The sequence below is a fragment of the Cynocephalus volans genome, chromosome 9 (genome assembly GCF_027409185.1).
Source record: "Cynocephalus volans isolate mCynVol1 chromosome 9, mCynVol1.pri, whole genome shotgun sequence".
NCBI lineage: Eukaryota > Metazoa > Chordata > Mammalia > Dermoptera > Cynocephalidae > Cynocephalus > Cynocephalus volans.
Genome location: NC_084468.1, coordinates 21,563,144 through 21,580,884, shown reverse-complemented (window position 1 = coordinate 21,580,884; position 17,741 = coordinate 21,563,144). Strand labels below are relative to the sequence as shown.

Sequence of the window (17,741 nt, the reverse complement as noted above, 5' to 3'; positions counted from 1 at the left end):
ATGCAGAATTTTAAGACTTAAGGAAAAGAAGAAAAGAAAAGCTCTAAGTGTCTAGATGAAGAAAACTATGTGTACTAATGCCAGAGTTTTCTGTGAACTCAAAGAGAATATTAATTAAAATCCTGCAAGTCAATTCAGGTAAAATAAGGATGAATTCAAAGCCATATATATATATATGTGCAGAGATATACGTATTCACGTCTCTCTATGTATGTGGGTGTGTACAGCTATCTCTGGAATACAAAGAGTGGTAGGAGAATAATTCTGGTGTTCTGATTTACCCTGCTGAAAGGAATTGAAACTTTGCTATTAAGGTGATTTCCACATCATTTTAGCACAGCAGTGCCAAGAAAAGCCCCCAAATAAAATAAAGACTGATTTTTCAATTTCCAGGCCAATGAAAAGTGATTGAAATTTTAGATGACTATCAAATCATTTCCCAACTATATTTAATTTTGCATAGAGAGAAGGAGGGGAATGTGTGCCCACATTTATGTCTATCTGTGCATCTAGACAGAGTTTGACTTTCAAGTAAACAGTATGATCTTTTTAAATACACATTCCAGAAATTGTATATCACAGTGAATCAGAATGGCTACCTTAGAAAGCAGCATAATTATTCTAATGATTCTGCAATTACTGAAAACTCTTTTGAAATGCCTACCTTTTATTCTTTCCATAGACAATTACAAGTCATAAGAAAAGAAAAGAATCTATTTAATCAAATATGTTTATTGAATACCGACCATGTCCCAGGCATTGTGCTAGATATCAAGGATATAGACATCATCAGTAGACATATGTTGGGTCTAAAAAGACAGATCATATTATTTTATTGACTCAAAGCAACATTACTAATAATGTGCACTCATCTTATTTATATTAGATTTGGTTGTTTCCAAAAACCAGATCTAAACTGAAAGAATCAAGGTGTGATGCTACTAAGAGTATTCAAAATTAATTGTCATCTTTAACAATGAGCAATTCCCACATGGAAATTCCATGAGATTTCTTGGGCAATGGTGGAATAATTGATTAGCTTTTAGGGCAACTACCTTGTGGGAGAGGACTCACTTGAATGGCATCTTGGTATTTTTTTAATCATTCACTTTACTTTTGTCAACCAAAATAAATTAATTACCTGGTTGAGATATAAAACACAAAGAGTTTATTTGAGAACTGTTAGGACTGCAGCCTGGAGACACAGATCCACGAAGTCTTGAACATGTGCTCCAAAAAACAAAGGAAAGTCAGGAAATTTAAGGGAAAATGCTTACCAGAAAGGAAGGGGTGGTTCCAAAAGTTGTGATTGGTGTTAACATTTGTCAGACAGCCTTGTCCTTTAAGGCACTGGTCGTAACAGTTCTTGGAGGCAGGCTTTGGTCAGGAACCTTCCTGTTAGGGAAGAAGTGGCAGAAAATAGCAATCAGCAGATTCATGGCAGTTGCTCAGCCAAGAGGTTGCAACCTTCCTGCTGAGGCTGAGTGCAAAGTTGCAGTATTCTCAGTCAAGATGTGCCTGAAACTCAAGCTGAGGTGGCCTACCAGCTCCATTTTATGTGCTTTGACCAGGCTGGTGACACTTTCCCTTGTCACTTTTTATTTTCATATGTACTTTGAACAGACTATATGTATTATTTACACTCATGCATACATACATGCGTACATACAAATATTCCATTTTTAGCATATATCTCAAGTCTTAAAACTTTTTCTCTCTGTTAGGGCACTAGTGGATTTACCAGATAGCCACCTCACAGCCCTGAGAGCTGACAGGATGCTCATTAAACCATTGTTAATTTCTCCCCTTTTTCAGAATCCTCGGGAATCGGGTGGCTGAGCTGGAAAAAAAATTAAGAACTCTGGAAGTTTCTGGTTTGTGGAGTCTTCCAGGTAAGCAGAACTTCATGAAAACTGGTTTCCTTTTTTTTAAAAAAGGAAACTCTCACATAATTTGCAAAGAAGATTCTATCTTTTTAATGTCCTTTTATTTGGAGATCATTGCTGAAAAATCTGTAAGTGTTTTAAACTTACACACCATCATTGGCAGGGAGCTGGGGGGAATCAGAAAAATACAGTAAATATTCAAATTCTCATCTGTGGAACTATGCGGTTTCGCTCACCTAAATTCTGAAATTGTCATTATGTCTGTATTTTTTTTTTTTTTTTTACTTTTGTGAATGTACTATATTGTTTCACTTTTTATCTGCAAGTATCTATAAGAGATTTGTTCCATGTAATCATCACTTCTAAAAATACAAGAACATACAAAGATTTGTTCAATTTAATCATCAGTCCTAAAATTGAATGTAAGAATTTACAAAGATTTGTTCAATTTAATCACCAGTACTAAAAATGAATATAAGATCCAACACTTTTTCTAACTCAAAAGTACCTCACAACCTCCTTCTCCTCCCTTCCCCATCCCATTTTTACGTAGCTTGAAAATCAAAATTTCCTGTGGAGATTTTTTTCACAGTTGTACACAGTCTTAGGAAACGCTGATGTTTCACTTTAAGTAACTATATTTATCCCGTTTGTCTTGGTAAAATATCCCTTTCATGAGACCCCCGTCAGCTATTCCCCCTTGTCTTTCCACTCTTCGGAGACTTGTATTTATCATTTTCCACCACCTCCTCTTTCCCTGGAAGCAAGATTGCACATATATTTTTAGTTACTTAACCTTTCTGTGCAAACCAGTCTCCTCTACACTTGAATCATGTGGGCTGCTTCCCTGTAATGTTTGATAAATGAAAATTGCCACAGGGAGGTGGACAACAACAAGTTTTCCTAAAGTAAATCTGAATAGCTGCCTTAGGTTGCCTGGAAGCATATTTCATAAATTGGAATTTTTAGCAGAGATTTCTTGAACTTGATGTCAAAAGACCTAACAGAACTAATTAGTAGTGGGGGCCATGCTGGGGATTTGAATGATCCATTTTGTACAAGAACATTTTGATGCTGTTAAAACCTCACCTGCGAAGTCCTTTCTTTTATTGCATTGAATTTCAAAACAGCTGGGCAAATTTATCATTTATTTGTACAGTCAGATTGACATCTCTGTGCATATAGTGGAGCTTTATTTTTTCTTTTTGTCAAAATGACTTAGTGAAATTTCTCACTGTTTCATTTCTATAGTTTACATAAAAAGATGAAAGTCGAATGAGAGAACAATGCTGAGAATTTTCTGTTTCTGGTACTGTCTGGTCTAGGTGAGACTTCAGATGGCTGCTATGCAATAACAATTGTTTCTTTCCTTCTTTTTGCTGCCTGAAGGCCTGAGCTACAATGTTTCAATAGGATTTGGGAGTATGTTCTATCTGAATTATCTGTTTTTGTGGATGATATCAGCAGGGCATTATATTATACTTGCATGTAAATAAGTAGAAATGCATTAACCCACCTTTCCTTGAACTTTTCTGATTAGAACAGTCAATTGAAATAGAAAATTCAATTAGTACAAAGCAAATATTAAATGGTGCAATCAGCTTTGAGGGATGAGGCTAAATGAATTTTATGCCATGGTCATATTTGTTCTAATCTCTGGTTTCTGCATAGACATGTAGTGGGAGGACAGGCAAAAGGAGTGGAGATTCCCCGGATCTGGTAGTTTCTCTAATGGCCATAGCATCTCCCTTGTGCAGTGATGAAGGATGTTCCCATGAAGCATCGCGTTATGATGTTTTCAAGCCGTGGTGAGGGGAAGCGGGGAAAGCCTCTTCCGGTGTAAACCCTTCTGTCTGCTCATTGTTTATGTTCTCCATTTAACCCTACTGAATAGTAGAATAAAAGGGACTATGTTCTTTTCCTCCTCCTCTTCCTCCTCTATCCCCTCCTCCTCCTCCTCTTCTTTCTTTCTCCAAGTAGGAGCCAGATCATGGTGTTTAGCCAACTGGAGGGCACTGAGTCCCAGTGGCTTCAGAGGATTGCTGACTCTGTCTTATTTAGTGGCATCTTGAAAGGACCAGTGTCTCCTCCAATAAATCAGCTCATCAGTGTGTTGATATGTTTTGGGGCATAAACTGTGAGTTCAGTGCTGTACCAGACATTCTAGATGTTCCCCTCACCCCCTCCAAGAATCTACAGTCCACTTGGGGAAGTGAGATGAATCTGCATCAAGCAGTGAGAGGAAAGAACAAAATGGAACATAAATCAGTGCTGAGCGTGTGAGGGAACGATGTGAGGAGTCGTCGAATGCTCCACCTGGAAGGACGGTTGAGAGCTAAACGTTCGAGGAGGACAAATACGTGGTGTGTATTGTACAGCACCCACTCCCACGCCACAGCAGACATTGCCAGTCAATCGCATCGTTCTTCCGTGCTGATTTCAGATGCGGCCCTCAGGACAGTCTTCCACATTGGATTTCTAGGCAGCTACCTCCTGGTCAGAGCTGATATGTGAGAGAAAACATTTTCCTCTTTCCTGGTCTAGTCTGATTCTCTCGCTTTGGATAAGGAAACAGAGGCCCAGGAAGTTAGATGATACCTAAGGCCCCAGAGGCTGGCATTAGAACCTGGGTGTTGAGATTTTCATTTCAGTGTTCTTCCACCAGTGCTGGGTAATGACTCTTCAGAGAGGAGAGGATTATGGGGAGATGAGGTCAGCTGGAGACTAGTTCACAGAGCAAGTCGGTCTGGAGAGGAGGAATTAAGAACCCAGAGCAATCTCTTCTGAGACTCTAAAGAGCAGTGGAGAAGAAGCCTACCCCTCATTAATGCAATGCTGAAAGACTGTTGGACTTTGAGTGTGCCGTGATTTTTCTTGGCCACTCCTTTCCCTCCCTCCCTGCTCACCCTTTCAGCCACTGACAATGGAGCTCTTGATGTTGTTTGCTAGAGTTGGGACAATGCTGGGAAGTAGGCCCATTTGACAGATGTAACAGCCTGTGCAGAGAAATCACCTGGATGCAAAGCATATGCCAGACTGTTTAGTCTGTCTCTACCAGGTGGGTAAGCTATGGGGCTATTGCAAGAAGCCAGAAGATGGGCCCCGTTGACCATGCCCCTCAGGGAGAAATGAGCCTCCACCCTCCCCAGTCCCTGCCCAGCAGCCCTGTCCTCTCATCCTCTGCAGGGAGAATGGTGCTTGGGTGGCTCTGAGGGAGGTTCCCTGGATGTGTTCATGCTCAAAAAAAGAAACACTGAAAGCCAGAAAAAAATTTGGCAAGAGCAGAGCCTGGCTCTTTGAGCTTTTCATTTTCATTCTCTCTCTACTCCATGCATCAGCCTGAGGAGGAAAATGTGTGGTTTGAAAGTACTTGGTACATTTGGAGAAGGAAATAAGGGATTTTGTGCAATAAGGAATCAGGAGAGCTTCCAGAAACTCAAACACCAGCTCCATGTAAGGGCCTGCTTGGCCTTCTACATCAGTTGTAGTTTAACTCTAGTTTGTGTACTACTTTCACCCCACTCCCTTAAGTTCTAGTCCTAAGAACTGAAGTGAAAGTACGAGACAGCCGACCATCAGATTAGAGCTCAGTTTAGCCAACATAGGTGGAATCTGGACTTAGAAACAATGGAACTAAGAGCCTTTTAAGAAAGGTTTTTTGAAACCTTCAAACATTATGCAAGAATGACCAAATCTTGGCATTTTACCTTAAGATCAGGAAATGATCTCTCTAGGGAAGAATTTAGGGAGTATTTCTCTTTTCCCCAATCCTCACCTTGCCTGGACTTGGAAGAGGGGTGGCTTCTGTTCCCCTTCTCTACATGTTTGTGCTTAGATTTTTGGAGAGGTTTAGTGTTGCTAGTACTAGGGCTTTTGAGGAGCCATTGTGGAGTGGAAGATGACCCTGTGGTTGGGTAGACCCAAGGAGATATTCCACCCTAAAGAATCCCTAATGACAGGAAGGGCTGAGGTCCTTGTTCAGGTTGCTTGGCCCAGCTGCAGCCAGGCCCACCTCTGTTTACAATTCTGACTCTTTGACTACCAAGGCAGAGGAGATTTGGAAGGCTGGTTGGAACACAGAGGGGCAGAGTAGTGTGTCTCCTACTGAGTCTCCTGAAGACTAGAGAGCTACCAGCCTACCTGCTACAGAAAGATGGGTGAAGAAATGCAGTCCTGTCTCTGACCTGAAGACAGAAAATGTTGCCTCAATGGAGAAAAACAAAAGAAATCCACCTCAAGGCACCTGCTATCCATTCATGGTAACCAAAGCCTGGATCAGCATTAGTCTGCCAAGGTCTTTCCAGCTTGTATCTTTGCATCACAGAGGGAGGCCTGGTTGTGTTGACTTCATTCTGAGAGCCTCTTAACAACATCCTGAGCTGTATGTTAACAGTTTTCTTTGGGGAACCTCCCCAGGCTGTGGCCCTGAAGATTTCTGTTTTTTTTTTTCCATATGAGACAATAGCTGTGCTGGTGCAGAACTTCAGGGCCAGCTCCCATCAGGTTTTTCTCTTCTGGGATGACTCCCAAATAGCAGAGCAACTGGAGGCTCCATCTGCCTGAAGCAGCAGCCAGCACCCATGCCTGCCAGACGTCAGGATTCCCAAGAACACAGCAGCCATTTATTCAGACATTTATCAGACACCTACCTGCCCTGTGCCAAACACCATCACAGTCTTGGAAATCAAGTTAACAAGACATGGAAGACAGTATTATAAACAACTAGGAGGGACCAAGACGTATAGTGATGTAGTTATGTCCAAGTTCACCTGGTTCTCCAAAGGAGTAGACGTCTTTATGCAAATGTCATTCTATGCTCTGCCGACCCTGAAGCTGAGTAAAATCATAGAATTTTAGAGCCTCTGATCTGAGCCCCAGAGACATTTAGTGACTTGGCTTCACACAGCTTTAGAGAGGGACTTGCTCAAAGTCAGATAGCTAAGACTGGAGCACAGGCTGGACTTGTGGCCTCCTGGGGTTTCATTTTTGGCAGGATGGTTCCCACCAAGAGAATCCCAAGGCTTCATGGACCAAAGCCAACTGCCTATTGGGCTCTCCTGTCCACTGGGGACAGCATCACTGTGTCCATGTGTTTTGTGTCTGTGTGCCTGTGTTCCTCATGCTCCTGGTTCAAAGCTGCACCCTGCTCCTCACCTCTGTGTCTTGCATGACCTCTAAAGTAGAGTCATGATGTCTTTCTTTCTTCCTCCTGTTCATCTTCGACTTGCTCTATTCATATAGGGAGTTCATACTGATAGGTAGAAGGGTTTGGCTGGAACAGGACCACATGTTCTAAGTGAAAGTTTAGCTGTGGTAATTTGGAGGATTTGATATTACCTGCCTTTTGATAGAGTTATTATTCAGTCTAAATGACCAAATGGAATTAAATCAGATATACTGTGTGCAGCAGTGCTGTGTACACTGTATTCATTGCAATAGGTGACCCTTATTGCTTGCTGATTAAATGCCCACATACGTTACATGAACCAGATCACTTCATCCTCACAACCCAATGAGGTGGGGGTTGTTATTCTTCCTCATTTTAAAAGTTAGGGATCTGAGACCCAGAGAAGTTAAGTGCCTTGCCTGAGGTCACCCAGCTAGCAAGTGATGATGTCCAGAACACAAACACTGTAGCATAGCTCCAAAGCCTACACTCCTAAGCACTCTGATATTATTATTATCGTTATGTCTCACCCAGATCAAAGCCACTCAGTTTTTGGTTGACGTAACAGGCTGCCCTTTTTTTTTTTTTTAACTTTATTTTATTTTGTCAATATACAATGTGGTTGATTATTGTAGCCCATTACTGAAAACTCCCTCCCTCTACCCACTCCCCCCTCCCTCCAGGCTGCCCTTTAATGATGGCATTTGTGGGCAACCATCCCTGAACAGACTCTCAAGAATAAGTTGAGGTCTCTAATCATAGACAGCTGGCCCTGGACCTCACTGCTCTGTCTTCACATACAGAAAGGGCCTGCTAGCCCTCTCCCTTCTATAGCATTGCCTACAGTGGAAGAAGGTTCCTAGTTAACCCAAACAGCCAAGTAGTTGTGTGGGAGTAAATGTAACCCAACACCACTGATGATATAACATGTCCATTTTCCCCTTTACCGTGACAGGGGGCAAGGACACCATACTGTTCAGCGAACCTGCTGTTCCTAGCATACAGAGGTCAAGGTCCCCACTGCTGAAGCTTGTTGAGCAGCCCACTGAAAACAAAGTGAATCCCAAGGATGGTAAGCATGCCTCGATTTCTCCATCTCTGCCTGGCATGTGCCAGCCACAGAGGAGGGGCTCAGTGGACATCAGCCCCTTCTCCTTCCTGCAGCTGCTGTGGCACCACTGGGGCATTCCTCATGTTTCCTTTTGTTTAAGTGGGTTCATCTTGTTCAGAGGTTCCAGCAGAAGATTCCAGGCCCCTGAGCATGGTGGCATGGAGGTTAACAGTGAGGACTCAGAAATTGAACAACATGAGTTCATGTTTCAGCTCCACATCATATTGGCTGTAAGAACTTGGGCTAGAGACTTCAGCCTCTGCTTCCTCTCCTATAAAATGGTGACATGATGGTGCCTACCTCAGGGAAATCTTGGCACATTGCCTGGCACACTGTAAGTGGTCTGGGAACCAGTGGAATGGAGAGAAAGTCTCCTCTGCCAGGAAGATAGCTCTGGTGGTAGGGCATTTTGAAGGGAACCAAAGACCCATTTAGGGAGCCAGATGAGCCAATAGATGTGAAAGTCACATCTCTTCCCATGTGGTAGTCTTGTTTTCCCCCCAAAACTACCCTTCACATCTTTCAAAGTTTTGCTTGTCTTCTTCTGCCACCCCCAGTATGGTAGCCAGCTTCCAAGATGTCACCAAGTGGTCCCCACCCTTTGGTATTCATGCGCTGTATAGTCTTGTCCCATGTTGTATCAGGGTTATCTGTGTGATTAATAGAATACAGCAAAAGTGATGGTATGTGACTTCTGAGGATAGGTCATAAAAGACATGTGGCTTGTGCCTTGCACTCCTTCTTGGGTCATTCACTCTGGAGGAAGCTGGCTGCCATGTCATGAGGATACTCAAGCAGCCCTACACTCTGTTTATGGGATGTGCAACTGAGGCTGCCAGCCCTCAGCTGTGCAAGTGAGCCACCTTGGAAGCAGGTTCCCCAACCCCAGTCAAGCCTTCAGATGACCACAGTCCTTGTGAACATTTTGATGGGAACCTCAGGAGAGACCATGAGCCGGAACCACATAACTAAACTGTTCCCAGACTCCTGAGTCTTAAGCTGCTAGGTTTTGAAGTAAGTTGGTACACAGCAATAGGTAACAATATACCCAGCATGTGAGTACCAAGATTCTTTCCTTGAACACCCACACTTCTTCTCCATCTTCTCTTGCTAAGAGTCACACCTTCAATCATCACTTTCACAAAAATATTCTCAAAGCATTTTCCCCCTCTGGGTTCAATCTACAGAGTTACAGTCCCCCAGTTCCCAGAGCCTGAACTTTTCCACCCGAATATTCTGCAGACTTGCCAAGTATGCCATCACCAACTCTTCCTGATTCCTCCCTTTTTTGTTACCCTTCCACCTACTCAGGCTTGAAACCTCGGAGCCATCACCACAGTGACTTTCCTTCCCCATCCTCATCTGGTCTGTAGCCAAACTCCTTCTGCAAGGTTTTTTGCATCTCTTCTACCCTTGCCTCTGGCTTGGTTCAAGCTGTTATTACCTTGTCAGCAGGGCTCTCCTTCTGGTTTTCCTGCTTCCTGGAGTCTCCTTGCTTCATTCCTGTCTTCATCCTGCTGCTATGGGCTCAAGCTTCTGGAGTACTGTTTTCTGTGATGTTTGTACTCTGCTCAAAAATCCCGAGTGGTTCTCAGCTGTCTTCCACTTTAAATCTCAACTCTGCAATCCAACCTAGCCTACTTTTCTAACCTTATCTTACCTAACCTTATCTGACCTAAAAACTGTGCTTTTATCAAAATGGACTAACCAGCTGTATCAGTTATCTATTGTTGGGTAACAAACCACCTGATAACTTAGGCCTTAAAGCAATAACTCTTTGTTATTGATTCCGAGTCTTTGGGTCCAACAGGAAGTTCTGCTAATCCGAGCTGGGCTCAGCAAGGCTCACTCATGCATCTGCACAGCTCAGTTTTGCAGCCTGTTCAAATCACTCATAATAATGCAGGAAGTGGTAAGAATAGAAGCCAGGACATGTCTGGGATTTCAACATTCCTGGAGACAGTCCCTGTCTCTGATAGGTTCCACGCCGGACAGAAAGTAAGGCTGAGCCTTTCCAGCCAGCACCAGGGGCCTGGCCAGTAATTCACCATGGCCCACTGTGCGCTTTGGAACATGTCTTGGCTGGTGGTCATCCTGTGCCGGCATCCAGGGTCCACATGGAGATCCAAAGCTTTCTGTCTGTTCTGGGCTTGCTGAGCCTGGGGGTGGGCTTGGGCCTGCTGAACTGAAATGAAGCATGAGCTTGGCTTGATTTTCACAAGGGCAGCATAAGTAATGGACTGATTCAAAATGATAGCTTCCAGACTTCCATCATTAGCCCTCATTGTTCCAACCCCGTCTTCACCAGCGTTGGGTGGGAACAAGGAAGCGTTTGTGCAGTGGCTGTCAGCGGCTGGGATGGCCTCATCACGGTCACATCTCTGATTAATTCCAACTGAAAGCAGCACACTTGGGAGGACAAAGCCCATCAGAGACTGGTTAACAAAGGAAGACAAATGTCTCCTTTGGGCCAGTGCAGGGGAAAACACGTTTTTAGAAGATTAACAATCTTTTCTACCAAGAGATGTTGTTTCTTCATCTTTCAGAGAAAATATTTTTCTTTCCACACGATTTGTGTCATAATGCATTTGTATCAGTTGATTGCCTCATCATTACTGCTATGTGTATTTTTAATAATAAGTATTAATGATAATAATTCTGTTTGCTAAAACAGCACAGAATAATTACTATTATTTGTAACAAAATTTTTCTACTCTTGCATAGTTTAGAAATCCTTTATGGAAATGGTGATGATATGTGTCTGTTCTTAAAGTAAAAATACAACTCTCACAGCTTAAGAGTTAAGTTTCCAGAATCTTAAAGAAGGATTTTGCTCCCACAGCAATTAATCAGAGGTCCTAGTGATAGCTTAACAGTTGTGATACTTTCAGTATCTTTTCTTTGTCTCCTGATAATGACTTGAGTTTACTTTTTGGGTTAACAAAAGGGAGGAGTGGGTTGGTAAATCCTGCTGTTGACTCATAATTCAGTGCTAGAGCCTGGCCCCTGTCTGGTCCCACAGCTTTGAAAATCCAGCCTTTCTCAGAAAAAATAAATTCCTCATAGGACCAAACAGTAGAATTACAGCCTGTGTTCACTCATCCTCTTACTGTGGCTATGTTTTAACCTATAATGATGGCAACAGTGTTGTTTCTCCCATCTCCTCCCCCTGCCCCCAAAAAGTTAAACAGTTCTCCCTGGTAATCTCAGAGGTTTGCCATTCTAAAAAAGGTTCATACATGTGGACATGTGTGGAATGTCTTCTACAGAAATGGCACAAGGCAAAATATCAGCAACCAAAAGGCCCCAGTGTAATTTAGACCACCCTCCCTTAGATGTAAATTAAGATAGAGAAGATTAACCTGACCCACAGTAAAGACACACTACAAATGGTTTAGGGGTTAGATTATTACGAGTAAGGTTAATTAATATTTCAGGGGCACCAGAATATGCTATTAAGTGTCCTGGAAGAAGTAATTTCTTAAGAGTAATTTCCAGAAGGAGTTTATTCATCTCACGTTGGTGGTAAATTTAGCTGCAGAAAGCACCATAATTTACTCCTTTTGAATAGACCTTCCCCACTACACTGGAAACTTGCTCATTTTGACCCACTGTTTCTCATGTCCCCTATCCAACCACTATAAAAATGTTCATTTATCAGTATGAAAATTATGTGATTGCTTCCCGACTACCTTAGGCATAGCTAAATGTTTGTACGAGTTAGAAATCTCTTTTTTTTCAGACAGTAACATTTTAAGAACTTTTAGGTTAGCAACCTGAGTACAAACTGAAATGAATATCATAAATTCAAGAATTACTTTCATATGTTAATGCATGATATCTAAATATGTGTAGTAATATATTCATTTATTTATGCATTCATGTATATATCCATATATTCAAGCATTTAATAAGCTATTTATTAAGCCTCCATCTATAGAACATTGGCAAGGTTAAAAAATGAATCAGGCAATATTTTATACTTGAGGTGGTTTCAGTGGATTGAATGGACCCCCAAAGTCATGGAAGCTTAATCCTCACTGTAACGGTTGAGAGTAGGAAATCCTATTATGGTAATTGAAAGATGGAGCATTGAAGAGGTTATTAGATTGTGAGGATGATGCCACAGTGAATAGATTAATAACGGTGATCATGGGCGTGGTTCTGAGGACTTCAAAAGGAGAGCACATGAGAGTCTCTCTCTCTCTGCTCTGCCATTTCTACCATGTGAGACCCCTAGGCAACTGTCACCACCACCAAGGCCTTCACCAGATGTGTTCTCTGGACTTTGGACTTACCAGCCTCCAAAACTGTAAGCAATAAATTTTGTTTTCTTTATATATCACCCAGTTTCAGGTATTAATGTTATAAGCAACAGAAATGGACTAATAAAGTGGTTATAAGCTAAGTCTACATAATTAACAATTTGAGGGAAAAAAATTGAAAGCAGTAAGTTCCCTAGGAGGTCCAGAAAGAGCCTTGTGGGAATTTGAACACTGGGAATATTTCTTCTGCCTGGGTTTAATTGAATAGGCTTCATGGAAGAGGTGGAGGTAGAGCTGACCCTTGAGGTTCGTCATTGGGGTATATCAGGGAATAAGAGTTTCAGAGGAATGAACCACCCTAAGCAAAGGCACAGGGGCAGGGTGAGCACCAGGAAGGGCTCAGTGTGGCTGGAGTGTGGGGATACAGGGAGAGGAGTTGGATGTCAGGTAGAAAGATGGATGAATGTTGGGTCATAGAAGACCTTCAGTGCGAGCTTATGAGCTCAGGCTTGTTCCCAAGGCATTGGCAGCCTTTGAGGGTTGTATACTGAGGAAAGGCATGATGATATTTGTGCTTCAAGCTGACAGTGCTTCTCAAACTGTAGCGTGCACCCACATCATCTGGGGTCTTATTAAAATGCAGATTCTGAATCAGTAGGTCCCAGGTAGTGCCCGAGATCCTGCGTGTCTAATAAACTCCAAGGGGATGCTACCTCTGCTGATTCAGAGATCACGTTGAGTAGCAAAGCTTCAGGGAAGGTTCCCTCCCAACAGGTTGGATCAGAGCAGGAGGAGACTAGAATCAAAGGAACCTATTAGGAACTAACATACTTTATCCTGGCTGAACAGAGCTGAGTAGTTTAAAAAAAAAATCAAGGCTTGCTTTATTTACTCATTTATACATTCATGTATTTCATTATAAGCACGAGTAATGGCCTCATTTTCAGATACAACACTTTGAGGCCAGCGAATTCGTAGGAGGGTAATACTAGCTGTCCATGACTAAATACAGGCTTCAGAAAGCGTAAAATAGATTTGCTCAAATGACTGGCCCTAGGATTTGTCTACGGTCATCAAAAGGGCTAAAGAGGATGAAAATGGCTTCTTTTGAATGTGAAAAGCACATTTGTATCAGGAGAATTCGAGGCTTGGGTGGTGGGAACAGCCGCCAGGACTCGCCTTGCCCAGCTGAGATCCACAGCTCTTCCCCACTGGTTCTGGTGTGTCTATCATCACATCTGCTGTGTCTGTCTACAACCATTTCCTCTTTGTTCCCTGTGCTCCACCCTTCTTCGTCTTGGTAGTTTCATTTCAATCTTCCAGTGCATATGATTTCCCTGTTTTATTTCTTCTAGAGTTTCTCAGAGTTTTTATTAGGGTTCATCCATTTTTAAGTTTCTTAAAACTTCTAAGTACTTGATTGGGTAAATAAATGCTCAAAAATGCACTCAGTTGTTTAAGTAAAGAAATGCTCAAAACCACATATGTTTATATTAGCAAATACTTACATGCATTGTGTTAAAATTAGGATGATCACAAATGTAATAACATTGTTACATGTTACAGAAATTCTAAGCTGCATTTTAATTCAAACATTTTAGATTATATCTACTTTTTAGATTACATTTAACCTAAAATATCTAACCACATACTTAGATTTATGGGTTTTTAAAGACATAACTTTTCTAAATTATATAAATAATCCTCAAAAATTTATCTAAGTCTTATACATAGTCACCACATACCTGTCATCTGGCAGGGTTTTGTTTCTGAAATGTCGAGCATGGTCTGTACTTGCTTTCTGAATGCTTACCTTTTCATTAGCTGAGGTGATGGTATGAAAGTCACAACCAGCTGAACCTTGGGGAAATATACCTCAGGTATTACACACAGAGACCTTAGAAATCCAGGCCGTGACTGGCATTGGGAAAGGAGAAGAGTGTCTTAGTCAGCTTGGGCTACTGTAGCAGAATACCGTAGACTGGGTACCTTAAACCTCAAACATTTCTCATAATTCTGGAGGCTGGAAAGTCCAAGCTCAAGGTGCTGACAGATTTTGTGTCTGGCAAGGGACTGCTTCCCGGATTGCAGATGACAGCCTTCTTACTATATCCTCACATGGCAGAGACAGAGAGGGCTCTGGTTGTTTCCTCTTCTTATAAGGGCACTAATGCCATCATGAGGGTCCCACTCTCATGACCTATTCTAAATCTAATTACCTCCCAAAGTCCTCACCTTTGGGGATTAGGGATTCAACACATGAATGGGGGCATGGAGGGAAACACAAGTGTTCATCACATAGCATTAAGGGACACAGGCAATACTTGCAATACTTGGCAATTGGTGGGTAGGGAAAGGAAATGTGCTAATGTAGCTTCAAAGTCTTAAGCCCCTGTGACCATGAAGCAGTACTGAAATGGCAAACAGGAAGAGGTATATTGGGGAAAAATAATCTCCTGAAAAGTGCCAGCACATTTTCCAAGTGGAAGGTCCATTTGGCAGCTAGAAACATGGGTCTGTATTCCCTACAGGAAGCATGTGGAGCCATTGATGTAGATTTGAGAGCTGTACTCATAGGCAGAAGTTAAGGTTATGCGATGGCCAGTGAGTGAGAGTGAATGAGGAGAAGAGAAACAGATGGCAGGTCACTGGGGGAAGCCACTTGAGGGTCCAGAAGCAGAGATCAGGATCAAAAAGGAAACTAGGAAGGCATGTGTAAGAGATTGAATAATAGCCCCCAAAGATTTCAGCTTAAATCCCCAAAACCTGTAAATGTTAACTTATCCAGCAAAAGACTTTGCAGATGTAATTGATTTATGGATCTTGAGAGTAGGAGATTATCCTGGATTATCCACTGGGGTGGGGGAGGCTAAACGGGATCATATGTATCCTTACAAGAGGGAGGCAAAAGAGAGATTTGACACACACAGAAGAAGACAAGGCAACATGACCATGGAGGCAGAGATTGGAAGGATGTGGCCACAAACTAAGGAATGCTGGCAGTCACCAGAAGCTGGAAGAGGCAAGAGATGGATTTTCCCTTAAAGCCTCCAAGGAAGCATAGCCTTGGTTTTAGCCACTGAAACCTAATTTGGACTTCTGACCTCCAGAGCTGTAAAAGAATTCATATGTGTTATTTTAAGGCACTAAGTTCATGGCCATTTGTTACAACAGCCATACGAAACTAATAGAGTGTGTTCACAGAACTAGATTAGAGGAGAAACAGAAGAATACAGTGGTGTTCCAGAAACTACAGGGAAAGACAGCTTGAGAGGAAGATGTAGCCAATGGAAAGGCACCTTGTTTTATAAAGCTAGTAATACAAGCACATGCTAAAAAAATTTAAGTAGCACAGAAAGGTATAAAGTTAAATTTAAAGATTTCCTCCACCCTTACTTCCTGCCCTGGTCCTTGGTCTGCTCTCCAGAGGCAACGTAAAAATTTTAGCATATACCACCCAAAAGAATTTTACAACTCGGCAAGTATATCTGTATATATAATCCCCTGTTGATGGGCATTCAAATTCTTTCCAGGTTTCTGCTGTTAAAAACAATGTTGTAGTAAGCATCTAGGAACATATGTCTTGAAATATTTTGGCTAATATCCACGTGTAGTTTCCTAACAATGGAATTACTGGGTCAAAGGATAAATGGAATTAAAGCTGCAATAGATATTGTCCAAATGGCCCGTAAATGAGTCTTACTAATTTTTACTCTCTTTACTAATGTATGATTACACCTGTTTCCCCACATCCTCAACAACATTGAGCTTTGTCAAACCGTTTAATTTTTGCCAGTCTGATAAATGAAAAATTACTTCTCTCTGTGATTTAAGTTTCTTTAATTATGAGGGATGTTATGAATTGTGTAATATGTGTGCTATTCATCTGCATTTCTTTTTCTGTGAATTGCCTGTTTTCAAGCAACATTTAAATATTTGTTGAAAATTGGGGTGCATTCAAATGCACAAATTCTACACACAATAACATGGATGAATCTCGCAAATGTCACGTGGAGCAAAAGGAGCCAGACACATGAGTATGCACAGTAAGATTTCTGTATGTAAAGTTCAAAGACCAGGCAAAACTCATTTCGCATTTTAAATAGGATCATGGTTACCCCTGGCAAAAGAGAAGTGACTAGGAAGGGGGGACTAGGCAGGGGCTCTTGAGGGATTAGACTAGGAAGTATTTGCAGGGGTTAGTAATATTTTGTTTCTTGTCCTGGCTGCTGGTTAAATGTCTGTGTTCACTTTGTGAGAATTCATTGAACTGTGTCGTTATGATTTGTGTACTTCTGTGTGTTATACTCCACTAAAAAAAAGAAATATTTTTTTAAGTATTCTTGAATGCTTAGAATGTGTCAGACACCGTGGGTGAGTCAGACAAGGCTACTGCTCTCATGGACTTAAATTCTAGAATGAGATAAACATATCAAATGCTTGGCACAGTATCTAGCACACACAAAAAAGCACCCAGTAAGCATTAGCTAGTAGGATTCATTGTAGAGAGGGGAGAAACGGAACAATGCGTGCAGAGCTCCAGCTCCCCAACTTCCAGCTTCCAGCCTGAAAACACACCTGCTCATACCAGGTGGCAGGCCCGATTGCAAGGGGGTTCTATTGTGGTTCCATTTGGGTGCACTGGGAAGTGTTCCTGGGGTCCCTCACCCCTGGACTGGGCTCTTTCATACATTTCATCTCTGTTTGGCCTAAGGGCTCAGAGAAGATTGACTTCCAGGTACTAAGTGCTTGCTCCACCAAGCCGCTATCCAGTCCTGCAGAGTAACTCTTGCTTGCTAGGTCTGGAAGGGACATCAGAATCCTGTCCCTCATTTTCTGTCTGAGCAATAGAGGCCAAACCAGTCATCCTGATCAGAAAGCAAGCAAGCAGGGAAATGGGGACTAGATGCCAGCCCTCAGGGACCCTCCCCACCCCCGTTCTCTCCCATCCCCTCTGTTGCAGCTCTAGAAAGTCTGTTCTACAGAGAAGGGGGTTAGGGACAACAATTTAGTGGGGGAGAGGGGGACTGAAGCTGCTTTTGCATGTAACTTTTTATTTGAAATTGAAGAAATATCAGGCGTCAGCATCAAAGAATGAGGTGCTGATGGAGAATCCAGGATGGGATGGCACTAAATCCCTCCCAAACTGTCCTTCTGCTTCCCACCCTGAAGGCAGCCAGAACCTCTTTTCATTACTGAAGAGCTCCAGGTCTTCCCTGAGGTGCAGAAGGGAAAAAACCTTTGTCCTCAATTTAAGTATTTGACGGGCACAAGGCCTGCCTTTAGTGAGAGAAGCAGGAGCTAACCAGGCG

The 17,741-nt window shown here is 42.2% G+C and overlaps 1 protein-coding gene across 1 annotated transcript in view; it reads left to right on the top strand.

Annotated features, from left to right (window-relative positions):
- CCDC149 (coiled-coil domain containing 149) overlaps window positions 1-17,741 on the top strand; it is a 93,161-nt gene that overhangs the window by 71,410 nt on the left and 4,010 nt on the right. Inside the window, exons 10-11 of the mRNA XM_063108179.1 lie at window positions 1,816-1,892; window positions 8,009-8,125. Coding sequence (XP_062964249.1) covers window positions 1,816-1,892; window positions 8,009-8,125 — 194 coding nt within the window. The remainder of the gene's footprint in view (window positions 1-1,815; window positions 1,893-8,008; window positions 8,126-17,741) is intronic.